The sequence below is a fragment of the Spermophilus citellus genome (genome assembly GCF_964194105.1).
Source record: "Spermophilus citellus genome assembly, chromosome: 19".
Classification (NCBI taxonomy): Eukaryota; Metazoa; Chordata; class Mammalia; order Rodentia; family Sciuridae; genus Spermophilus; species Spermophilus citellus.
Genome location: NC_138201.1, coordinates 16600217 through 16627643, shown reverse-complemented (window position 1 = coordinate 16627643; position 27427 = coordinate 16600217). Strand labels below are relative to the sequence as shown.

The window sequence follows — 27427 nt, the reverse complement described above, 5'->3', positions numbered from 1 at the left end:
CGGCCTCAGAGACCCGAATTGGCTGAAGAAGCCCCAGGTACCTGGTCCTCCCCATTCCTGCCAAAGTCCAACTTTATTTTTAAAAATAGCTTATCCTTCAAAACTAATGGAAACATTTGTTCTCTTCCTGGGAGACTCTTCTTGATACCCCATTACTCCAGGTAGGAGCAACTGCTCTCTCAATACTTCACATGAAAGACATTTTTTTTAAGATATAATCTTTAGTTGTCAACTGGCCTTTAATTATTTATATGTGGTGCCGAAAATCGAACCCAGGGCCTCATGCTAGGCAAGCTCTCTACCACTGAGCCAAACCCCAGCCCCCAAGACATTTTTTAATGATACTAGAGCTTAGGATTTACATCTCTGCTTCTCACACTCAACTATGAGCCTGGGAGGGTCAGTGTCTCATTCATTTCTGTATTCAGTGACTACCACAGTGTCTAGTACCAAATTTTTAAAAGATCTTCAGTAATTTTTTAAGAATATTGTATATAGTATTTAATAAGTATTATTTACTTATTTAGAGCAGTTGTGTGGCATGCATGAGACCCTGGGTTTAATCCCCAGCATCACACACACACACACACACACACACACACTGCATATATATATATGCAGTGTGTGTGTGTGTGTGTTTAAACAAGGTATACAATGATATTGTCACATATAAGTATCTGGTTGAATCTTTTGCAATTCTGATGTTGATGGACAAGGTTGCTAATATAAATAAGCTGGAGCTTTTCTATATGGAGGGTAGATTTTTGTGCTTTGTTTTTTGGTACTGGGAATTTAACCCAGGGCACTATCCATGGAGCCACATTCCCAGCCCTTTTTACTTTTTGAAACAGGATCTCCCTAAGTTGCTGAGGTTGGCCTCAAATTTATAATCCTCCTTTCTTAGCCTCCCAAGTTGCATACAACCATGTCCAGCTAACTTTGTACTTTCATCACTGAATATATGTAAAAACATTGGAAATAAAGTATGTAAAACAAAATACTACCTTTACATATATATGTTTATATTTGTTGATAATACATTTATTTTGCTTTATACGCACACACACATTTTTCATAATAATGTAAAATTTTTGTTACTATTAGGTCCTCTAGTAAGACTGTATTTTGTGTGTTAAGGTCTTCTCTTAAAATAGTTCTGTTTAGAGTTTTTAAAGGAAAATAATGATCTTTTTTCCATGGCAAGCATTACAAACCTAAATACCTATAAGTGTCAGAAAATATATGGAAAATATTCCCAAAGAACATCTCTGGGAAGCAAACTAACAAGTGTGCCTGTCTCCAGGAAGGAAACTGGGGACTGAGAAGTAGGCATACAAGAAAGAGTTTTATCTATTTATTTATTTTTGTGGTTGTGTGTGTACTTTGTTGGGAGTCCAACCCTGGGTCTATTGCCTGCTAAGCATGCACAATACCACTGAGCCACACCCCAGCCCTTCACAGAAGATTTTTTTTTTTGTCTTCAGACTGTATCAACTACATTAGTGATCCATAAAATGTCATTCTCAACTCTAGCTGAGCATCACTATGAAGGAATGTGGACCTACAGTTGCCAGATCTGATTTTTTCAAAGAAGTTGAAATGGGAAAATCCAGACTTTTATGTAAAACTTGTGATTTTCCAATGTTGGCCTTATTCAGAATTTAACATGTAAGGCAGGCCAAAAACACCAGAACTACAAGCCACATCTGGCTCACAGGCCAACCAGTTTATCATCTTTAAAATCTGATGTGTGGCTTATGATTCCAGTACCATAAATATAACTTAATGGTGGAATATTAAAAAAGAAAACTCAGGCTTGTAGGTGAAACCATGCCCTTCCTGCCCCACCACCCATTAAGTCACTATTGTTCTCTTAAGTCTCCGCTTCTCTTTTGAGTCTTCAAAAAGACTCTCAACATTTGACCAATGAAAATGCAAAACACACCTGGTTCAATCAAGGAATCTGCCCATCATCCTAGCATCTGCTCTGAAGAGTGAAAGGTGGGTCAATTTCAAGTTGCAATTTTTCCAGCCAACTAATGAGAAATATATAAACTATATCTAGCTGGGTGGCAAACCTTCCCCAGGCCATCTCATCAAGTGATTGCAAGTTGCACAGATCTCCATTACTTTTCCCACACCACCAGGCAGGACAGTGCTGCTCGAAAGACAAAATAGTGGCCAAAAATCAACATGTTCTGAGCCCTGTTTGGGAATCCAATCACAGCTCTGGGAGAAATTGTCAGAGTCACTCAAAGTCCTGCAAAGATGCCAGTCATCTCCTGAAACTGAAGAGAAGAGATTCCCTAGGGTTCTAACTATTGTCCATCAGTGGAAGAACTTGTCTGTTTAATGCCCACATAACACCAAAGCAAGTTTAAAAAGAATCAGTGTCAATTCTAAGTCCAGCACCTTACATGTACTAGCTTGATTCCTGGAGCATCTGAAAAATCTCACCTTTGTCTGCTTAAAGCTCCAAGGAGTTCAGCTCTGCTATTTCCACATAGTTTCCTATACTCAGTGCCAGCTTCACCCCTCCAAACAGCAACATTTTCACATTTGGCTGGTCCAGTATTGGGCTTGGCCAGCTACTCACTGACAACTCCGGGACTTCCCCTGTATCAAGGATACACAACCCATTACAAGGAGTTTACCAGCAAACAGGACTAATGGCAACTCAGCACCTGTACCACTCCTGCAGGACATGGGAAGTCAAGGTTTTCCTGGACTTAAACAGACAACTTGTGGAAATGCCGACACAGGCCCCATTTCTCCTAATAGCTTCTTCACCCAGGTGCTAAAGGGGAAACATGATGATTTAGGAGATGCTGATCTCACTTAGTCACCCATTTTGAGGAACTGTACATTTTGCCAATTGACCCACATAGCTTCATTACCATGTACACACAGAAAAAAACAAAATGATAAGGTATTTTTTAAATTGACTTTTTTTGCGGGAGGGGTTGCGGTTTGCAATGATCCAGGAAATAAAGAGCTGCAAAATATTTTAGTGGAGAAACAAATCATAACTCTCCCACCAAGGTTGTTACAGGAGAATCCATTTCATAATAGCATTCAGTGCTTAAGATGACTGATCAAATTGTGAAATACAAGCCAGTGTGTCATTTCTAAAGACCATGGGGCCTGAGCCCACCAGCTGTGCTAATTTGCATTTTGATACACGGACACTGGAAGCAACTCTCCAATGGCCACACTCATGCTCATCTTCAGTACGGACAAGGAGTACGTGGAAATCAATAACTTGTACTTTTTCTATCATTAATTTTGTGCACTAGGCAACAAATGGACAGTGACCCACACACGCCATTGTCAGTCACTACTGAAGATTCTTTCTTCTCATAACTATCAGACTCGCTTAGTGATATGACCTCTGAGGAAAAAGGTCAAAATTAATTGCTTTCTACCTTTTTCCAGAAAGACAAATATCAAATAGGTTTCAAATATCAATTCCTCAGTACAGAAAGCTTGTTTTGTTCTTACCTCGGCAGCTTGGGTCTCTTGATGCAGCAATGTGAGACCAGTCAAGTCTTCCAAGAAGGAATGTGAAGAATTAAACACCTTTGCTAGGAAATTAAATCCTTCTCGTTCATATTGATCAAGAACCTGTAAAAAAAAAAAGAATTGTATTTTTAGAAAGGAAGATGCAGATTTTAAATGCATATTTAAAAAGACTTTCATTTCTAACAAGAACTTGCTATGTTTGTTTCCGAAATATACCCCCAAATCTTGTGTATTGAGGGCTTGCTCAATAAACAAGAGGTGGCAATGCCCAGAGGAGGGGTCCTTGGAAGGTGACTGGATCATGAGGGTTCTAAGCTCATCACTGGATTAATCTATTGATGAATAGCTTAACAGGCTATTGGGAAGTGGTGACAAGTTTAGGAGGCGAGTCCTCGTTGGAGGAAGTAGGTCATGGGGGGCAGGTCCTTGAAAGGTATATTCTGTTCACATATCCTTTAATTTTCTCCTTTCTGCTTCTGGCTGCCATGAAAGGGGCTCCCCACCATGATGTTCTACCTTACTATAGGCCCCAAAAGAGCAGAACCAAGTGACCTCTGACCCCATAAGCCAAAACAAACGTTTCCTTTTGGGGGGTTGGGTGTACCAGGCATTGAACCCAGGGGCACTATGCCACTGAGCTACATCTTCAGTCTTTTCAATTTTTAGTGTGAAATAGGGCCTTGCTAAGGCTGAGGCTATCCTCAAACTTGTCATCCTCCTGTCTTGGCCTCCTGAGCTGCTGTGATTTTAGGCATGTGCCACTGCGCCCAGCTGCCTTTCTTCCTTACAAAGCGTTTCTCTCAGGTATTTTGGCATAGTGATGGAAAGCTGACTAGCACACTTGTTAAAAGGGAAATCAAAAGGAAAAGTTAGAAAAATTATCTCTAAAATATAGAGATAACGGTGCAATCTGGTAGGCTAAAAACTGGGCATGCTTAGTATTTATCACTTTTGTCCTTCTTAGAATAACAATATCATTTTCTAGTTCAGATCCCAATTTTTCCCAAATAAAGTGTCATGTAAATTCACCAAAAAATCTAGAAGATTTGAGGTTACTGATTCTAAAATTCACTTGATAGAAAACAAACACCAGATGGAGAAACAGCCAAGAAAAAGAAATTTAAAGTATCACAGGAAAGGGAGGAACAAAAGGATTTTGTTACAAATGTGACACACAAGCTACCCAAATGTATTTTTAAACCTACCCAAAAGGCTAAAATGAAAAAGAAAATACCAAGTGCCGACAAATATGCAAAACAACCAGGACTCTCATAGAAGTGCAAAATGAAACAACCATTTTATAAGTTTAACACTTATATGCCCTATAATCTAGCAATTCTACTCATATATATGTGTATTTTATTACACACACACACTGAACAAAATGTGTACATATGTGCAACAGAAGGCACAAGTGCAAGTGTCCATAGCAGCACTATTCACAACAGCTCCAAACTAGAAAACACTTAAGTGTACACTCAGTAAAATAAAGGAGTTTTAGAATCATCATAAAAAAAAAATCAGAAGATAAAAGGCCAATAGTCTTGCAATGAGAACAATGAGAAAAGTAACTTGTTCTTAGAAATAAACAAAAACAATTGTCACAGGGATCAATGATCACAGGAACTCTAAACTGTAGAAAGTAGCAAATATTATTTTATTCTATGGGCTGAGGCTTCCTAATGTGAAAATATGAAATTCAAAATGCTTCAAAATCCAAAACTTTTTGAGTGTTGACATGACACAATGGAAAATTCCACACAAGACCTCAAGTGGTAAGTCTCATTCATAACAAAGGTACAACAAAAATACTGTATAAAATTATCTTTAGGCTGCATGTATAGATACATAAGAAACATAAATGAATTTTATGAACTCTAAGATATGCAAATATTCCAATATCTGAAACACTTATGGTTGTAAGCATTTCAGAGGAGATACTCCACCTGAGTTACTTGAATCTTTAAAACCATGTGCATATATTACTTAAACAGTATTAAAACTTTAATTTCAGTGCCAGAGAAAGGGCTCCGAAGAGGCAGAGGAAGAAACCCTGAACCACCCATGAAGAAGGTGGCAGCTCTCCCCAAGGCACAGCAGTGAGGAGGACAGGGTGGTGAGCAAAGGTGCTATAGTGAAAAGGGAGGCAGGATCTAAGCAGCAGGCACAAGATCATCTGCTGCCAGAAGAGGTTGAGGATGGGAGGGCCATGGAGCATGCACAAAATGGGGAAGCTATGAGAGGGGAAGCTAACCAAAGCACATCACTGTGCAAGCAACCTGAGTCAGGACAGAAACGTTTTTTGGAAAAAGGTGATTAAGAACCCATCAGAGCCCAGACACTGGGGACTGGCAGGAAAAAAAGATAATAGAGACAAGGCCAATACCCAGGGGCTGGTGAGCACCATCAAAGGACCTGAGAACAGTCCGAGGCTGGTAAAGAAAGATGACCTGCAGGCAGTGGGATCAAAGGCTGGGAACCCTAGAGAGCTGGAGGGGCAGGGTATCCACAAAGTCAAGTCTCAGGCTGATTAGCCACAGGAAATTAATTGGACAACCAAGGCCTGGATAAAAAGGCACTTAATAAAATTTAATTCCTCAGTAATAATGAGATTCCTTATAAACCAGGATGTTATCTTAGGAAGAATGTGCTTGAAAATTAAATGACCTTTTTCAAAATTATAAATACTTTGTATTTAATAATCAACTTATTTCTGAGTGAATCCCTAAGCTTGGTAAATAGCTACCTTATGCCAGGATTCCAGTAAGATAAAAGATGAAATGAGTTTGAAATGGACAAAAACTTAGGGGGGAAACAAGACTGGAATAATTCCAGACATGATACTTTTTTGGAACTTATTAAACTTTCAGATTTGAAGCCTATGTTTCCACAGATAATTTTGTAATGCCACAAATCTGACAGTGGAAAAACTAACAGAAGGGAAGAACAAAGGACAAGCAATCAGGATGTACAGAAAGTTTAATGCAGAAATATTATTAATAGCACTGGCTAAAAATTATGTGGAAAAACTTAATCCTCTAGGGGCATATTTAATCATGCAAGTGTTTTCCAGTATTCTCTTTATGTGCTGTGAAGTTAATCTGTGTTACAACAATAAGCAGCTTATAAAAGGTATGTGGATTTTCCCCCCTGCTATAAACAGTTTAATCTTCTTAGAGGGGAAAATGTGTTTAAAACTATCTCACACACACACACACACACACACACACACACACACACAGAGGGAGGGAGGGAGGGAGGGAGGGAAAGATGCTGTTACAATGAATCTGAGCAGCTTGCTGGTGTACTTAAAATACCCTATGTCTCTTAGGTGTCTTAAGTGGATTATATAAGACATGATCTGAGAACACATATTATGTAATGTACATATTACATTTTTCAGGGTTATATTACTCTAAAGAGTTTGCTACATAAAGAAGTTATAATCACTTAGAATAAAGATATGCATCCTTTCTTGATCCATGATTTTCCTTCATCAACTGTTTTATAAGGCAGATTTTCTTTATTCATGACATATACAAATACACACCTCTGGACTAAGATGGTAGAATCTTTCCTTAAACACAACTGTAGTGATGAGCACTTCCCTAGCCTGTGCCAGACCCTAGGAGCATCACATGCTCAGCCTTTGATGATACCTCATTCTTTACTGAATGAAGACCCATAGTTTCCAGCTAGGCATTTAAGACCCTCTATAAACCCTCATTAAGACCCTCCAATTGGGGGGAACTCTCTGTAAAATCTCTTTCATGAGACAGAGACTTTCAGACTATACCCATATTTCAGGATTCAGAGTTTATCTTCTTTTTTCTGATATGGGGTCTTGCTATATTGCCTGGGCTAGGCTCAAACTTATGGAATCAAATGATCCTCCTGCTTCAGCCTCTAGATTAACTGGGACCACAGGTGTGTGCAACTACCCCTGGCCTATATACTTAAAACAAGGATCCCAGGAAGCTCTCCATCTTTAAAAAAAAATAAAATGTTTATATATTTTCAAAGGGGGAAGCAAACACAGTTTCTACGAACCTCTTTGTTCAAGTCTTTTCTAAAAGATATTTTTTTAGTTGTAGATGGACACAATATCTTTATTTTATTTGTTTATTTTTATGCGGTGCCTCACGAACCCAGTGTCTCACACATGCTAGGCAAGTGCTCTACCACTGAGCCACAACCCCAAAAGTCTCTTGCCTAGAAATAATACTTGCTCTTGATGATTTACAAATACATGTGTATATGTTTCTAAATAACTTATTTGAAGTAATAAGGCAAAACACTACTTCCCCTGGGAAAACTGCAGAGACAGATGGGTGGATAGAGAGAATCATGGAGGGAGAGCTAAGGTACAAGCTCACTAAAAGACAGAACTAATCATAAGACCTACAGCCCTTCCGCTCCCGCTACACCTTACCACAATATCATTAAAACCCATTTATAGCCTTTCCCCAAATACCTAATGTCTGGCTAGCAAGAAGCAAGGCATATTAAAGGCAAAACAAAACAAAACAAAAAAAGTTTGAAGAGACAGAGCAAACATCAGAACCAAACATGGCAAGAATGTTGAAATTCAGGGAATTTAACACAACTATGATTAATCTGCTAAGGGTGCTAACTGACGAAGTAGACACATGCAAAAACAGATGAAAATAGGAGCAAAGAGATGGAAATCATAAAAAAGAACAAAACAAAATTCTAGAGCTCAGAAACATGTAACAGAAATTAAAGTCTTTGATGGGATCATTAGTAGACTGGACACAACTCAGAAAATAATCTCTGAATTTGAGAATAAATCAGTAGAAACTTCCAAAGCCAAAAAAACAAGAACAAAAACAAACAAAAAAAGCAGGATAGAAAATTCAAGAACTATAGGACAACTGAAGGTGTACCATTCAAAATAAGAATACAAAAGGGGGCAGGAGAGAGAGAATATTTAAAATATTTAAAACAATAATGACTGAGAATTTCCCCAAACTAATATCAAACACCAATCTATAGATTCAGAAACCACAAAACACCAATCAGGATAAAAGCTGAAAAAGCTGCACCTAGACACAACATATTCCAATTACAGAAAATCAAATATGAAGAAAAAAATCCACAAAAAAACCAGAGGGAAAAATTACCTTGCCTATAGATGAACAACAACAAAAAAATAATTAGATTGTGATTTCTCCTAAGAAACCATTCAAGCAAGAAGAAAGTGGAGTGAAATGTTTAAAGTATTGAAAGAAAAAAACCCCAATCTATAATTTTGAACCCTGAGACATTATACTTCAGAAATGAAGGAGAAATAAAGACTTTCTCAGACAAATAAAAACTCTGGGAATTTGTTGCCGATAGGCCTGCCTTGAAAGCAATGTTAAAAGTAGTTCATTTCAGAGAAAGAAAACAACATGGGTCAGAAACTCAGATCTACAGAAAGGAAGGGTATCAAAGAATAAATAAAGGTAAAATAAAAACTCTATTTTTTCTTATTTTTAATTAACATAGTAGTTTATTCAGAATGATGGCGACAATTTGTTTATGTATGCTTATGCAAGTAGCACTCATGTACACACGTTTATCTATAAGTGAAATGAATGACAGCAATGATACAGGGCCTAGGAATTAGGAGGATTTTGTTGTTATAAGGTACTCAAATTACCTGTGAAGTGGTGCAGTTATCTGAAAGCAGGCTTCAATTAGTTGTTGATACATATTATGAATTCTAGGGTAATTAATAAAAAACTGGTGAAACAAGAAATATGATTGATAGGCTACAAAGAAAAAAATGGTATCATAAAATGCACAAAATTATGAGAGAGACAAAAAAGGGTAGACAAAAATAGGAACAAAGAAACAAGGGCAAGAAATGGAGAACAGTAACCAATAAAATGGATATTAATAAAACTATAGTTGGCCCTCCATATTTGAGGGTTCTGTATCTGCAGAAATGATCAACCACAGATAGAAAATATTCAAAGAAAAAACCTGCATCTATATTAAACATGTACAGATTTTTCATCATTATTCCATAAATAGTACAGCATAGCAACTATTTAAATAGCATTTGTGATGTATTAGGTATTATAAATAATCTAAAGGTGATTTAAAGTATATGGGAGGAAATACAGAGGTTATATGCAAATACTATGCCCCATTTTTATAAGGCACTTGAGCCTCTACATATTTTGGTATTCATGGCAGTGGGGTGTCCCAGAATTAATCCTCTAAGGATGCTAAGGAATGACTATCAGCAATCAAAAGACAGAGATTGAGCCGATAGTGTAGGTTAGTTGTATAGCACATGCTTAGCATGCTTGAGACCCTGGGTTCAACCACCAGTCTGCATGCACACACATGAACCCCCCTACCCCCCAGTTTGGGGTTGATTTGTTGTTCTTTTCCTAGGGCTTTGAGATGCAATGTTAGGTCATTTATTTGTTGACTTTTTCTTCTTTGAAGGAATGAACTCTATGCAATGTACTTTCCTCTTAGAACTACCTTCATAGTGTCCCAGAGATTTCAATATATTGTATAGGTGTTCTCATTTACCTCTATTTTTTTTAAATCTCCTCTTTGATATCTTTTTGCAACCCATTGTTCATTCAATAGCATATTATTTAGTCTCCAGGTGTTGGAATATCTTATTTTTTATTTTATCATTGATTTCTAGTTTCATTCCATTGTGGTCTGATAGAATTAAAACCAAGAATCAATAAATGGGATGGATTTAAACTAAAAAGCTTCTTCTCAGCAAAAGAAACAATCAGTGAGGTGAACAGAGAGCCTACAGAATGAGAGCAAATCTTACCACAAGCACAGATAGAGCACTAATCTCTAGGATATATAAAGCACTCAAAAACCTTAACACCAAAAAAGCAAATAAACAAATCAATAAATGGGCCAAGGAATTGAATAGACACTTCTCAAAAGAGGATATATAATCAACAAACTGAAAAAGTGTTCAACATCTCTAGCAATTAGAGAAATGTAAATCAAAACTACTCTAAGAGTTCATCTCACTCCAATCAGAATGGCAGCTATCAAGAATACAAATAACAAGTGTTGGCGAGGATGTGGGGGAAAAGGCACACTCATACATTGCTGGTGGGACTGCAATTGGTACAGCCAATATGGAAAGCAGAATGAAGAGTCCTTGGAAAACTTGGAGTGGAACCACACCATTTGACCCAGCTAACCCACTCCTCGGTTTATACCCAAAGGACTTAAAACTGCACACTACATGGACACAGCCATATCAATGTTTACAGCAGCACAATTCACAATAGCTAAATTGTGGAACCAACCCAGATGCCTTTCAGTAGATGAATGGATAGGGAAACTTTGGTATATGTACATAATTGAACATTATTCAGCAGTAAAAGAGAATAAAATCACGGCATTTGCAGGTAAATGGATCGAGTTGGAGAACATAATGCTAAGTGAAGTAAGCCAATCCCCAAAAAACAAAGGCTGAATTTTTTTTTTTTTTTTTTTTTTTTTTTTTGATATGAGGATGCTGACTCATAATGGCAATGGTGGCAGGGAGCATGGGAGGAATGGAGGAACTTTAGATAGGGCAAAGGGGAGAGAGGGGAAGGGAGGGGGGTAAAGGGATAAGAATGATGGTGGAATGAGTTAGACATCATTACTCTATGTACATGTATGACAACATGAATGGTGTGAAAATACTTTGTATACAATCAGTGACTTGAAAAATTGTGCTCTATGTGTGTAAATGAATGAACTGCATTCTGCCATTGTGTATAAAAATATTCAACAAAATCAAATACTCGGTGTGCCCTCGGAAGGTCACCTCTTAGAGCCTCTGGACAGATATCCACCTCCTGTGGTGGGTCCTTTCAAGGACAATTAAATAGGGGAAGAAGAAAGAAAAGAACAAGTCCTTTTAAAAATAAGCCTCAGAGACAGGAGGGCTATATTCAAAAGATAAAGTCATGGCTCAGTGATAGAGCGCTTGCCTAGCACAGAATAATCAAAAAATGGTTGGGCAGCCCCACCCCCCACAAGGGACACTCCACTAAGGTAACCAGCGGCCACCATCTTGGACAGCTGAAGTATCCACCCCCACTCTCCGACAGATTGCAACAACAAACAGGTGTGTGTCACCCAGCTCAGCCCCCATACATAGGGGGATTTCGCTTAAAAACGCTCCTAGACTTTCAGGGGGAGGGACTATCAGAGTGAGCCTGTATAAAGACTAAAGGAGAGCTAGAGGCACCTGACCCCCAACCCCCCCCTCCCATCAGCGGCCAAAACAAAACCTGTCTAGCCAGCGCTGGGGGAGGGGCAAGCAGAAAAAAATCAAAACCATAGAGTGCTGGGGATCCCAAAAGCCAACGGTGTGACCCCGGAGATCCAGGCTGTCTGATTCGCGCGGCCTGCCCCGAGGCTACAGAAGGCGTGGCGCCCCAGAGAAGGGGTTAACTAGTCAGCAGGGAATTAAGTGGCTGCGACACGGTGGTATCCCACCAGCCAAGCCCAAGCCTGCACTGACCCCCGGGCTGAGTTCGGGATTGCTGACGGGGACGGAAGCGGTACAGCCCCACCCCCCACAAGGGACACTCCACTAAGGTAACCAGCGGCCACCATCTTGGACAGCTGAAGTATCCACCGCCACTGTCCGACAGATTGCAACAACAAAACAGGCACAGAGTACAGTTTGAACTGCCGAGAATCATCACTGAGGGGAAATCTGGTCTAGCAGGAGAAACCAAGGCTAGCAGGAGAAACCAGGAGCCTAGAGGCAAGGCCCTCGCGACTGGGCAGCTGTAAACTGCAGGCCCACCGGCGACAGTTCACCCACTGCCCGCGTAACTGGGCGGTAGGAGAACGCCCTCCCGTTGGTGACGGATCACCTGCCCGCGGCCTGTGATACTGGGCGGCTGGAGTCTACCCGCCTGCCACGACCGGGAGCTGAAACCACACAGAGACAGTCCAGTCACACCCCCCCATTAGGGCACCCCGGCAAGGAGACTGGGGCCCGTCATAGCAGAGTAGTGTCGTCACTGGAGCTCGAACGTCGGAATTCCTTCCCAGCGGAATCCACGTTAGCAGTCATACTTCAACAACACAAAGGAGAGACATCAGAGTAATACAGAAACAAAACAAATCTATAGAGGAGAGCAGAAACACGACAATCAAAAAGAGCTGGAAAGTAACGTGGACAACATGAGAAAACAAGGGAAAAAAGGATTACAAACAATGCAAGACTACTCAATTCTACAGGAGGACATAGAAACTTCAGAAACAGGTATAGGGAAAGAACTCAAGGCATACCTAACTCGAATGGAAAGGAATATTAGAGAAGACATGAGACAGCAAGTCCAAGAAATAAAAATATATTTTGAAAATGAATTAAACAAACAAATTCAAATGGCAAAGAACGAGCTCTACCAGGAGATAGAGATATTAAAAAAAAATCAAACAATAATCCTAGAATTACAGGAAACTATAAACCAAATTAAAAACTCAAATGAGAATATTACAAATAGACTTGATCAAGTAGAAGTCAGAACATCAGATAATGAAGACAAGGTTTATCAACTTGAAAAGAATATAGTCAACACAGAAAAGATGCTTAATTCCCACGAGCAATCTATTCAAGAGATATGGGATGTCATAAAAAAACCAAATCTGAGAGTCATAGGGATAGAAGAAGGCACAGAGATTCAAACCAAAGGAATGGACAGCATATTAAATGAAATAATTCTAGAAAACTTCCCAGAGATGAAAGATGGAATGGATTGCCAAATCCTGGAAGCCTACAGGACCCCAAACATTCAAAACCATAATAGACCAACCCCAAGACATATAATTATGAAGATAGCCAACGTACAGAACAAGGAGAGAATATTAAAAGCTACGAGAGAAAAGAGGCAGATTACTTTCAGGGGTAAACCAATTAGGTTAACGACAGATTTCTCATCACAAACTTTGAAAGCGAGAAGATCCTGGAATAACGTATTTCAAACGCTGAAAAATAATGGATTCCAACCAAGAATACTATATCCAGCAAAATTGAGCTTCAAATTTGACAATGAAATTAAAATCTTTCACGATAAACAAAAGCTAAAAGAATTTGCAGCAAGAAAACCAGCTCTGCAAAGCATTTTGAACAAAACACTACAAGAAGAGGATGTGAAAAATAGTGCCCAAAACTAACAGCAGGAAGTATCTCAGTAAAGGGGGAGGAAAATAACCAAAAAGCAAAACTAACCAAACTAAAATAAATAAATAAAGAAGCATGACTGGAAATACAAATCATATCTCAATTGTAACCTTAAATGTTAATGGCCTAAACTCACCAATCAAGAGACATAGGCTAGTAAACTGGATCAAAAAAACAAATCCAACAATATGCTGCCTTCAGGAGACTCATATGATAGGAAAAGACATACACAGGCTGAAGGTAAAAGGTTGGGAAAAATCATACCACTCACATGGCCCTCGGAAGCAAGCAGGAGTGGCCATACTCATATCGAATAAAATCAACTTCAAACCTAAGTTAATCAAGAAGGACAAAGAAGGTCACTATATACTGTTAAAAGGAACCATCCACCAACAAGACATAACAATCATCAATTTGTATGCACCCAACAATGGAGCTGCAACGTTCATAAAACAAACTCTCCTCAAGTTCAAGAGTCAAATAGACCACAACACAATAATTATGGGTGACTTCAACACACCGCTCTCGCCATTAGACAGATCCTCTAGACAAAAACTGAATAAAGAAACTATAAAACTCAACAGCACAATCAATAATCTAGACTTAACCGACATATATAGAATATATCAACCATCATCAAGTGGATACACGTTCTTCTCAGCAGCACATGGATCCTACTCAAAGATAGACCATATATTATGCCATAAGACAACTCTTAGTAAATATAAAGGCGTGGAGATAATACCATGCACCATATCTGACCATAATGGAATGAAATTGGAAATCAATGATAAAAGAAGGAAGGAAAAATCCTACATCACATGGAAAATGAACAATATGTTATTGAATGATCAATGGGTTATAGAAGACATAAAGGAGGAGATGAAAAAATTCTTAGAGTCAAATGATAACACAGACACAACATACCGGAATTTATGGGACACAATGAAAGCAGTTTTAAGAGGGAAATTCATTTCTTGGAGTTCTTACCTCAAAAAAAGAAAAAACCAACAAATAAATGAACTCACACAACACCTCAAAAATCTAGAAAAGGAAGAGCAAAACAACAGCAAATGTAGTAGAAGACAAGAAATAATTAAAATTAGAGCAGAAATCAATGAAATTGAAACAAAAGAAACCATTGAAAAAATAGATAAAACTAAAAGTTGGTTCTTTGAAAAAATAAATAAGATAGACAAGCCCTTAGCCACGCTAACGAAAAGAAGAAGAGAGAGAACTCAAATTACTAACATACGGGATGAAAAAGGCAATATCACAACAGACACTACAGAAATACAGAAGATAATTAGAAAGTATTTTGAAACCCTATATTCCAATAAAATAGAAGATAACGAAGATATCGATAAATTTCTTAAGGCATATGAATTGCCCAGATTGAGACAGGAAGACACACACAATTTAAACAGACCAATAACAAAAGAAGAAATAGAAGAAGCCATCAAAAGACTACCAACTAAGAAAAGCCCTGGACCAGATGGGTATACAGCGGAGTTCTACAAAACCTTCAAAGAAGAATTAATACCAATACTTTTCAAGCTATTTCAAGAAATAGAAAAAGAAGGAGCTCTTCCAAATTCATTCTATGAGGCCAACATCACTTTGATCCCAAAACCAGACAAAGATACTTCAAAGAAAGAAAACTACAGACCAATATCTCTAATGAACTTGGATGCAAAAATTCTCAATAAAATTCTGGCAAATCGAATACAAAAACATATCAGAAAACTTGTGCACCATGATCAAGTAGGATTCATTCCTGGGATGCAAGGATGGTTCAATATACGGAAATCAATAAATGCTATCCACCACATCAATAGACTTAAAGACAAGAACCACATGATCATCTCGATGGATGCAGAAAAAGCATTTGACAAAGTACAGCATCCCTTTATGTTCAAAACACTAGAAAAACTAGGGATAACAGGAACTTACCTCAACATTGTAAAAGCTATCTATGCTAAGCCTCAGGCTAGCATCATTCTGAATGGAGAAAAATTGAAGGCATTCCCTCTAAAATCTGGAACAAGACAGGGATGCCCTCTATCACCACTTCTATTCAATTTAGTTCTCGAAGTACTAGCCAGAGCAATTAGACAGACAAAAGAAATTAAAGGCATAAAAATAGGAAAAGAAGAAATTAAACTATCGCTATTTGCGGATGACATGATAATATACTTAACAGACCCAAAAGAGTCTACAAAGAAGCTGCTAGAGTTAATAAATGAATTCAGCAAAGTGGCAGGTTATAAAATCAACACGCATAAATCAAAGGCATTCCTATATATCAGCAACAAAACTTCTGAAATGGAAATAAGGAAAACCACTCCATTCACAATATCCTCAAAGAAAATAAGATACTTGGGTATCAACCTAACAAAAGAGGTGAAAGATTTATACAATGAAAACTACAGAACCCTAAAGAGAGAGATAGAAGAAGATCTCAGAAGATGGAAAAATGTACCCTGTTCATGGATAGGCAGAACTAACATCATCAAAATGGCGATATTACCCAAAGTTCTCTATAGGTTTAATGCGATGCCAATCAAAATACCAACGGCATTTCTTGTAGAAATAGACAAAGCAATCATGAAATTCATATGGAAAAACAAAAGACCCAGAATAGCAAAAGCAATTCTAAGCAGGAAGTGTGAATCTGGAGGTATAGCGATACCAGAGGTCAAACTGTACTACAAAGCAATAGTAACAAAAACAGCATGGTACTGGTACCAAAACAGGCGGGTGGACCAATGGTACAGAATAGAAGACACAGAGACTAATCCACAAAGTTACAACTATCTTATATTTGATAAAGGGGCTAAAAGCATGCAATGGAGGAAGGATAGCATCTTCAACAAATGGTGCTGGGAAAATTGGAAATCCATATGCAACAAAATGAAATTGAATCCCTTTCTCTCGCCATCCACAAAGATTAACTCAAAATGGATCAGGGAGCTAGATATCAAATCAGAGACACTGCGTCTGATAGAAGAAAAAGTTGGCTACGATCTACAAATTGTGGGGTCGGGCTCCAAATTCCTTAATAGGACACCCATAGCCCAAGAGTTAACAACCAGAATAAACAAATGGGACTTACTTAAACTAAAAAGTTTTTTCTCAGCAAGAGAAACAATAAAAGAGGTAAATAGAGAGCCTACATCCTGGGAACAAATCTTTACCCCCCACACCTCCGATAGAGCCCTAATATCCAGAATGTACAAAGAACTCAAAAAATTAAACAATAAGATAACAAATAACCCAATTAACAAATGGGCCAAGGACCTCAACAGACACTTCTCAGAGGAGGACATACAATCAATCAACAAGTTCATGAAAAAATGCTCACCATCTCTAGCAATCAGAGAAATGCAAATCAAAACCACCCTAAGATACCATCTCACTCCAGTAAGATTGGCAGCCATTATGAAGTCAAACAACAACAAGTGTTGGCGGGGATGTGGGGAAAAAGGTACACTTGTACACTGCTGGTGGGGCTGCAAAATGGTGAGGCCAATTTGGAAAGCAGTATGGAGATTCCTGGGAAAGCTGGGAATGGAACCACCATTTGACCCAGCTATTGCACTTCTCGGACTATTCCCTGAGGACCTTAAAAGAGCGCACTATAGGGATACGGCTGCATCAATGATTATAGCGGCACAATTCACAATAGCTAGACTGTGGAACCAACCTAGATGCCCTTCAATAGATGAATGGATAAAAAAAATGTGGCATCTATACACAATGGAATATTATGCAGCACTAAGAAATGACAAAATCATAGAATTTGCAGGGAAATGGATGGCATTAGAGCAGATTATGCTAAGTGAAGCTAGCCAAGCCCTAAAAAACAAATGCCAAATGTCTGCTTTGATATAAAGAGAACAACTAAGAACAGAACAGGAAGGAAGAGCATGTGGAAAAGACTACAGTAAACAAAGATGAATGGGGGGAGAGAAACGGAGAGAGAAGGGAAAGCATATGGAAATGGTAGGAGACCTTCAAGGATACATAAAATTATAAGAGGCTATGAGGGGCAAGGGGGAGGGAAAAAAAAGGGAGAGAATTGAACAACAGCAGGGGAGATAGAGAGGGAAGATGGGAGGGGAGGGGAGGGGAGGGGGGATAGTAGGGGTTAGGAAAGGTAGCAGAATACAACAGACACTAATATGGCATTATGTAAAAATGTGAATATGTAACAGATGTGATTCTGCAATCTATATTTGGGGTGAAAATGGGAGTTCAAAACACAATTTGAGTCTAATGTATGAAAGATGATATATCATGAGCTATGTAATGCTTTAAATAATCAATAAAAAATTAAAAAAAAATGGTTGGGGCTGGGGTTGTGGCTCAGTGGTAGAGCACTTGCCTAGCATGCATGAGGCACTGGGTTTGATCCTCAGCACCACATTAAAAAAATAATAATAATAAAGATATGTGTCCACCTAAAAATAAAAATTAAATGTTTAGAAAAGAGAAAAAAAAATCAAATACTCATGTCAAAAACTCTTAGCAAACTTGAAAGAAACTTCTTCAATCTGATAAATAATATCTACAACAATCTAGAGCTAACAAGTTAATTAATGGTAAGAAATAAGAAGTTTCTCTACTAATACTAAAATTAGAAATGAGAAGTCCCTTCTTGCCATTTGTTACATTCACCACACACACACACACACACACACACACACACACACACGTATACATTAGTGTATATAGACATATATTTAGTGTGTATATATATTAGTTGTATATGGACACATTTTATTTATTTTTATGGGGTGCTGAGGATTGAACCTAGTGCCTCACACATTCTAAATAAGTGCACTACCACTGAGCTACAACTCCAGCCCCTCACCCTTTGTTTTCAACATTGTAGTGAAAGTTCTAGCTAATGAAATAAGACAGAAAAGGAAATAAAAATTTTAAAAAAATTGTCTTGTTTGCAGTTGGCATGCCTTGTCTATGTTGACAATCTGAAGAAATCCATCAAAAAACTGCTAAACAGTTGATTATACCAAGGTTGCAAGATATATGGCTAATATAAAAAAATAAAAAATATAATAAATTCCTAGGAATACAAAATCTAGCAGACTAAATAAATCACTAAGAAAACAGAAAATCTGAATAAACCTATCCAGTAGGGAAGAGAATGAATCAGTTAAAAAAGATCTCTTGATGAACAAAAACCTTGGACCTGACTGCTTTACTGGTGCTGGTGAATTCTACCAAATATTTAAAGAATTGATACTACTTATTTCTAATTTTTTTTAAAAAAAGGAGAAAAAACACATTCTAACTCATTTTACATGGCCAGCAGTAATATATTAAAGCCAAAGACACTGTAAGAAAACTGTAGAATATCACTTATGAATATTAATACAAAAATTCTCAACAAAATACACTAATCAGTGCACTGATTTTACATCCTGATAGTTTGAACTAATAAATGAATTTAGCAAACAGTTTCTTTCTTTCTTTTTTTTTTTTTGGTGTGGAATCTTCAGTTTTCTAAATATAAAATCATATCTTAAATTAAAAGCTATATATTCAAAGGATATTGACGACCAGTAAGATTTATTTCTGGAATGCAAGGATAGTTCAATATATGAACATCAGTGATTGTAACACCATGTTAACAGAATGAAGGGACACAAAACCTCACATGATCATATCATTTGATACAAGAAAAGCATTCGACAAAATTCAACACACTTCCATGATTTAAAAACAAACAAACAAAAAACCACCTAGTAAACCAGGGGAAAAAAACCCTCAATATCAAAAAAATCAAAAAAAGACACCCCCCCCCCATAGTAAGCAGCTTCTCAATAATCGAAGAATGAACACTTTTCATTTAAGATAAGGAACAAGGGGCTGGGGTTGTGGCTCAGTGGTATAGTGCCTGCCTAGCATACATGAGGCGCTGGGTTCTATCCTCAGCACCACATAAAAATAAAATAAAGATACTGCATTCATCTACAACTAAAAATATATATATATTTTTAAGAAGAGGAACAAGGCAAGAATGCCTACTTTCATCATTTCTATTCAACATAATACTGGAAATACTAGTCAGAACAACTAGGCAAGACATAAAAGTTGTACAAGCTGGAAATAAAAAAGTAAAAATAGTTCTGTTCACAGATGATATCTTGTATATAGAAAACCTTCAAGATTATACCCTCCACCAAAAAAAACCTGTTGGTGTTAATAAATTAATTCAGTGAAGTAGTAGGATGTAAAGTCAATATATAAAACTTAGTTACGTTTTTATGTACTACCAGTGAACAATCTGAAAAGGAAATTACAAAGAATTACAGTCTTTTCAATTAACAGTCCTGGAAAACTGGACATTCACAGACAAAAGAATGAATTTATAAATAAAAATTAGCTCAAAATGCATTAAACATTATAAACCCTTCAGGAGAAAAAAAAAAAGACCAAATATTATAAACCCTTTGGAAACAAACAAACAAACATAGGGCCAAAGTCTCATGACAAAGGATTCAGCAATGATCTTTTGGATACAAACCAAAGGCACAGACAACAAAAGAAAAGAAAAAAAAAAAAAAAAAACCAGAGTAGAGCTCATGAAAATTCAGAATTTTGTGCATGACAAACCCCTGAAATGAGAGTATCTGCAAATCATATACCTGGTAAGGAAACAGTACAGAGAATAGAGAATCCTAAAACTAAATTACAAAACAACCCAATTCAGAAATGGGAAAATGAACACCAGGTGTGATGGCTCATGCCTGTAATTCCAGCAGCTCAACAGGCTGAGGAGGAGGATCTCGATTTCAAAGCCAGTCTCAGCAAAAGGGAGGCACTAAGCAACTCAGTGAAACCCTGTCTCTAAATAATATATAAAATAGGCTGGGAATGTGGCTCAGTGATCAAGTGCCTCCAAGTTCAATCCCCAGTATCAAAAAAAAAAAAAAAAAAAAAAAAAGAGGGGTGGGAAGGATTTGAATAGACATTTCTCCAAAGATGATATACAAAATGGCCAATAAGCACATGAAAAGATGCTCAACAAAAACTACAAAGAAATACCACCCCAAACCCATGAGATGGCTAAAACTAAAAAGGGGTGTGAGGATGTGGAGAAATTGAAACTCTGCCTTGCTGGTGGGATGTAAAATGGTATAGCCAAGGTAGAAAATGGTGTGGTAGTTCCTCCTCAAAAAAATAAAAAATAGAATTATTATACGATTTAGCAATTCAGTTCTGGGTAAACAGACAAAAGCATGGAAAGCAGGTTTTGAGGACATACTTAGTCATGTTCATAGCATCCATTAACAATAGCTAAAATGTGGGAGAAAACCTAAGCATCCATTCACAGAAAAATGGAAGAGCGAAACATGGGATTTACATCCGATGGAATATTATTCAACTAGGAAGAAAGAACCTTGAGGACATTATTATGCTGAGTGAAATATGCGAATCATGGGAAGATAAATACCATAACGTGTCCAATTACACGAAGCCCTTAGAATGATGGTTTCCGTGGGCCGGGGGAAGGGAAAATGGGAAATTATTACTTAATAGGTGCAGTTCCAGTTGTACAAGATGAAGAGAGTTCTGAAGATAGTGGATTACAAATGTATTTAATATAAACAAACTGTATATTTTAAAATATACAAATGTATGATATGCCAAGATCATTGCATTGTCATGAGCAACCAATAAAAAATATAACTTTTGAATGGTTAAGATGGCAAATTTAATAATATATAAAATATTTTTTAAAAATCTATGAATGAGGTCAAAGGATACTTGTCAGTGAAGTGAATTCCTGAATTCATGTTCAAATATTTATTTTTGCGGTACTGGGGATTGAACTTGGGGCATTTTCCCACTGAGCTACATTCCCAGCCCCTCTTATTTTGAGACAGGGTCTCACCAAGTTGCTAAGGCTGGCCTCAAATTTGCAGAGATATGACTATTACACTCTGTATATGTCCAACTTGTGTTACTAATGCAATAACTGAGGCTGGGTACTTAATAATGGAAAGAGGTTTATTTAGCTTACAGTCTCGAGATTAAAGGGCATGGTGCTGGCATTGGCTTGAATCTGGTGAAGGTTTCATGGTAAATGACATCACAGTAGTGGCAGTATGTGTGAGGAGAGATCATGGCAAGACCTAAAATCAGAGAGCCATTTAGGGGTTAGGCTGTCTCTTTTAGCAACCCTCTCTCAAGATCTAAGGTCCCACAAGAAGCACTTAATCCCTTCCGAGGGCAGCACCCTGGTGACCTTAACACCTATCATCACTAGATTCTATGTCTTAATACTACCACTCTGGGGACCAACCTTCTATCACTTGAGTCCTTCGAGAACAAACTCAAGCCATGTCCAAAGTATAGCACTCACTTTGAAGAAATCATAATAAATCTTTATAATCTTTGTTTAGACAAGAATTTCTTAGGTACAACACAAAAACGGAGAAAAAAATGTGTACATTAATCAGGATTTTTCAAAGTTAAAGATATCTGTATTTCAAAGAATATGCCAAGAAAATGAGAAAGCAAGCCACAGAAGAGGAGAAAATATTAGCAAATGATACATTATGAAAGTTATATATGGGTTTGGTATCCAACATATATGAAGAATGTCACTGTATCAATTAAAAAAAAAACCCTAATCTAGAAGTAGATGAAGGACTTAAAAAGCCATTTCTTCAAAAAAGGTATAAAAAGGGCCAATTAGTGCAGAAAAAGATGCTTAAAGTTACTGGTTACTAAGGAAGTGCATAACCAAACCACAGTGAAATGTCACTTGGCATCCAGTAAGATGGCTACAATAAAAGAGAGACAATAACAAGTGGTGCTGAAAAGCTGGGAGAATTGCAACCTTCCTACATTTCCTAATGGGGATGTAGAATGGAGCCACTGCTGTGGAAGACAGGGAGTCCCACAAACTGCTAAACACAGAGTTACCACACGATACAGTAACTGCACTCCTAGGCTTATATCCAATAGAACTGAAAATATGTTCACATGAAAACTTGTAAGTGAATGTTCATAACAGCATTAGTCATAAGAGCCCAAAGTGGAAACAACCAAAATATTCTGCTATCATGTATAATTAATTAGAACAAATTTAAAAAATGCAAAAACAATAGATGAAAAATTTGGTGAATATGTACAATGGAATATTATTCAGTTCTAAAAAGAAATAAAGTATTGACATGTGCTACAATCTCAGCGAACCCTGAAAAAAACATGCTAAGAAGCACCCACACAAGGCCACATGTTATATGATTCCATTTATGTGAAATGCAAGAATAGGAAAATCTGGAGAGATGGAAAGTAGATTGGTGCTTGCCAGGGTCTGGAGGCAGGGTAGGGAAGTGCTTACTAATGGGTATGTGATTTGCTTGGGAAGTTATAAAAATATTCTTCAATTAAAATGATGGTTGCACAATATTTTGAATATACTGAAAAACTACTGAATTGTATAATTTAAAATGAAATCTTATAGTAGTTTGTGAATTATATCTTAATTAATCATATGCCCACACAGTGAGCTATTAGTGTGAGGATCTAAGGAAAAATGACTATAAAGCAGCATAAGCAGTTAAAAAACACTACCTGAATAGACAGATTCCGACAGCTGCACCCCTGCCCTCCTCTCCCCATGCCCCCATCATCTGTGGACTGCTAGGGAATCCTTATTCTTCAGTGCATCATTTCCTGTTGGCTAAGCAAGCACCAAGATCATTCCTGTTAGAATTATTCAACAAGTTGTCATTTCCTGTTAGCTATGTAAGAACCAGGTCTAATCTTAAAAGATCAAGATGAAAAGATAATGCATTTATATTACAGAGAGAGAGACACGATCACATGACCTCCAAGTTTTGAGGAGTGGGAGAAATGTAAAGAACTATCATGAATCCTTGGTAGAAGAGCTAGTCTATGGAGGGATGGAGGGAAGGAAGGAGGGAAGGAGAGAAGGAGGGAGGGAGGGAAGAGAAGGAGGGAAGGGGAGGGAAGGGAAGGGAAGGGAGGGAAGGGAGGGGAGGGAGGGGAGGGAAGGGAGGGAGGAATGTGGACGATCTGAAAAAGCAAATCAGCCACCTGAGACCCTTTTAAATCTTTAAAAGTAGCTCTCTTTTAAATTCTATCATAAAAGCAAAGTAAGATATTTTTAAATAATGTAACTTTACAAGCCAAGCTGGTTAAAAATATTATTTACAGCTGGTTAACGAGGATATTATAATGATCCAAATATTTACAAATGGATGCTCTGAGTAATGCCCATCTATTTAGATTTATAGTACTGTAGGTCATAAATGTGAGGGCTTCTTTTAAGTATTGGCTTGAGTCAACAAAGGGGCAAACTGGAAACATGCAAACAAGAAGCTGCTCCATAAATAATTACAAACCAACACACTCAATGCACTCATTCAATATTAATACTAAGTGTGTTCTAGCTCACAGACTTCTTAAAGAAATCCAGTGTTTCAGTATAAGGGCTGTCAAAGAGTAACCGAATAGCCAATGAAATGTACAACATGCAGAATCATTTTCACACACATAATATTCATTTCAACTCAAGGTTTGCTTATACATTAATGTGTTGTTGATTTGTTTTTGTTTTCTTTGTTATTATTTTTTTTGTGTGTGTGGTACTGGAGATTGAATGTGAGGTGCTCTACAGCTGAGCTACCTCCCCAGTCCTTTTTACTTATTTTTGATTTTTTGAGACAGGGTTTCCCCGAGTTGGTGAGGCTGGCCTTGAACTTGCTATCTTCCTGACTCAGCAGCCTGAGTTGCTGGGATCACAGGCATACACCTCTGTACCAACTTTTTCTTTGCTTCTAAATTGGTATTCTTGTTAATTTCTAAAACCACATCAGGGAAAATCCACTTAAGAATTAATTAGCATTTAGGGGCTGGGGTTGTGGCTCAGTGGTAGAGCTCTTGCCTAGCATGTTTGATCCCTGGCACCACATAAAAATAAAAACAAATAAAATAATGGTATTGTGTCCATCTACAACTAAAAAATTTTTTAAAAAAGAGAATTAATTAGCATTTAAAGGGAAGATTCTCCCTTCCAAAATTAAATGTAAGCAACTCACAGGGGGAGATAAAGTAAACCTAAAAGTACAAAAGTAAAAGTTTACAGTAGGTACAAGTTGTACTTCTTAAATGACTGCCTTTCATCCCTCATTATCGGAACAAATTAGACAAGAACTACCCAGATAAAAGAAAAATTCTGAGATGCCCTAAATTTAAATACAAGTACCAAAGGATGGATGGGAGGATAAGCCTACAGCTGCAAGTCAAACTAGTAAAAGATAGCTGCACATTCCTGAATGTACAGAAAATCTTGACAAAACACCAGGCTGCTGACCCTGCCAGGTGCCACTGCACCCCAACCAAGCCAGAAGCAACCAGTGCTTCTACTTATGGATGGCCCTCCTACCTCAAGCCTTTCCTGCTTCCAGTATTCCCACCCTTCTAAGCCAATGTAGGTTCAATGTCAACAATTTGTACCTATCTCCCCAAATTCTCCTTATGCAAATGCTCCTTGCTCCAGGTCCAGCAGACATATATCCAACTGCTCCCTGGCCCAGCTGCTGGCAGCTGCAGGAACTTGTCCCAGGTCCTGGTTCTTTTCTGTTTAGGACCTCCAAGAGCACCACACACACTTTCATTTCAGGGAACTCTTGTTATCAAGAGTTTTGGTTAAACATCTCATTATTTTCATCTGAACACAAAAAGTGAAATGTCTACTACATTTAAAAAAAAACTCAAAAAACTAAGATAAAAACAATCTCTTAAATCACTTCTCTCTCTCCCTACTACCATTTCCCCCTGAAGCCCTTAATTAAAAACAACAACAAAAACATCTTCAAATTTTATTTCATTCTCCATCTTGCTCCAATGAGGATTTCCTCTCCCCACTCCAAAAACAACTTCTATCAAGATTCCCTCAGATTGATGGTTGTACAACAGTACATACATTGCTTAAAGTTACCAAATTATAGTGACAATGGTGAATTTTATGGTATATAAACTGTATTTCAGTAAAACTTTTCAATAAAAAGAAAGATCATTAAGAAACATGAACTTCAATCCATAACACAAACACCTTTGTAGATCATTTTAGTGTTAATCTACTGCTTGGGTTTCTAATTATTGTAGCAATATGATGTATGTTAAGCATCTGAGAGAACAGATTTCTCTTTTTAATTAAGACTTTAAAAGTACTGCATTTCATATTCACCATTAAAAAAAACAAATCTAATTTCACAAATTATTGGACAAGTACTGTGCTTCAGGGAAGTGTTTATTACTATAAATACTATATTTATTACTATAAATGCTTTGGTTAAACATCTTCTCATTCTCAACTATTAAATAAGCATTTATAGGAATACACAAAGATTTCTGAGGTCTTGTAGCTTACAATTTCTAATTCTTTTTCAATCTCTCAGCATCATCTAGCACCATTAATTTTCCTTCTTTCTGAAAAAAGACTTTTCCACTTGGCTTCAAACATTTTTATTTATTTTAGCATGGTCCTGGGGATTAAACACAGGGCCCTGGGCATGCCAGGCAAGTGCCCTACCACTGAGCTATACCCCTAGCCCCCCATTTGGCCTCAAGAAGGCTGTATGCTCTGGTTAGTTCCTTCTACCTCATTCTTCACTCCCTCTCAGTCTCCCTGGCTGACTTTTTTTTTTTTTCTTTTTGTGACCTCTAGACGTAGATACCTCAGAGTTCACTGCACCCCTTTTCTGGGTACACTCATTCCTGCATGACCTTGTGCTATTTCTATCCCTGACCTCTCCTTGAGCTTCAGGCTCCCAGTCCCTGCCCACTCAGTGATTCCACCTGCCATCTAAATCTCAAAGTTAACATGCACAAATGGAGAACTGATGACTCCCTTTTCCCCCAGCCTTCCACAGCTTAGTTAATGGCTCTACCACCACTCAGTTGTACAAGTCGAATAAACACCTGGGAGCTTTCCATCTTTCTTTCCTCAGCCACACATCAAAGCTATTTATTATGGTTTGGATCTGAAATGTCCCCCAAAAGCTCAGTGCTAAAGGCTTGTCCCCAGTGCAGCAGTATCAGTAGTGGGGTCTTTGGGAGGTGACTGGATCAATGGGTATCTGATCCACTGATGAATTCACAGCTTACTGGGATAATGGGAGGTGGTGTGAACTTCAGGAGGTGAGGTCTAGCTGGAATCCATGGGTCACTGGGTGCCTACCTTGTATGTTGTCTCCAGCCCTTTTCTCTTCCTGCTTCCTTGCCATCATGAAGCCAGCAGTGTGGCTCTACCACATGTTCCCTGCCATAATGGTCTACCTCACCATAGGTCCAGAGACGAGGGAGCCAATTAATCATGGACTGAACCCACTGGCCAGAATAAATCTTTCCTCTACATCGAGTTTCCCACAGCAATGGAAACCTGACCAACACACTGCCAAAATGCTACTGCCTTTATCTCTGAGACATGTGTATGAGAAGCTAACTTCTGGGTTGGGATATAGCTCATTGGTAAAGTGCTTCCCTAGTATGCATCAGGATTTGTGTTTCATCCCTAGAACTGGAAAACACACACATAGAGAACCAAACCCTGACTTCTCCTTACAGCCTCCCTTTTAAGTCACCATGATTTCTTGTTCAATTTGTCACAGATAACTTCACAATGATTATCTGACTTTTCAC

The 27427-nt window shown here is 37.9% G+C and overlaps 1 protein-coding gene across 2 annotated transcripts in view; it reads right to left on the bottom strand.

The window, feature by feature from the left end:
• ATG7 (autophagy related 7) overlaps positions 1 to 27427 on the bottom strand; it is a 247491-nt gene that overhangs the window by 97648 nt on the left and 122416 nt on the right. For both annotated transcript variants that reach the window (XM_081276205.1, XM_081276206.1), the window contains exon 18: positions 3502 to 3624. In XM_081276205.1, coding sequence (XP_081132331.1) covers positions 3502 to 3624 — 123 coding nt within the window. The remainder of the gene's footprint in view (positions 1 to 3501; positions 3625 to 27427) is intronic.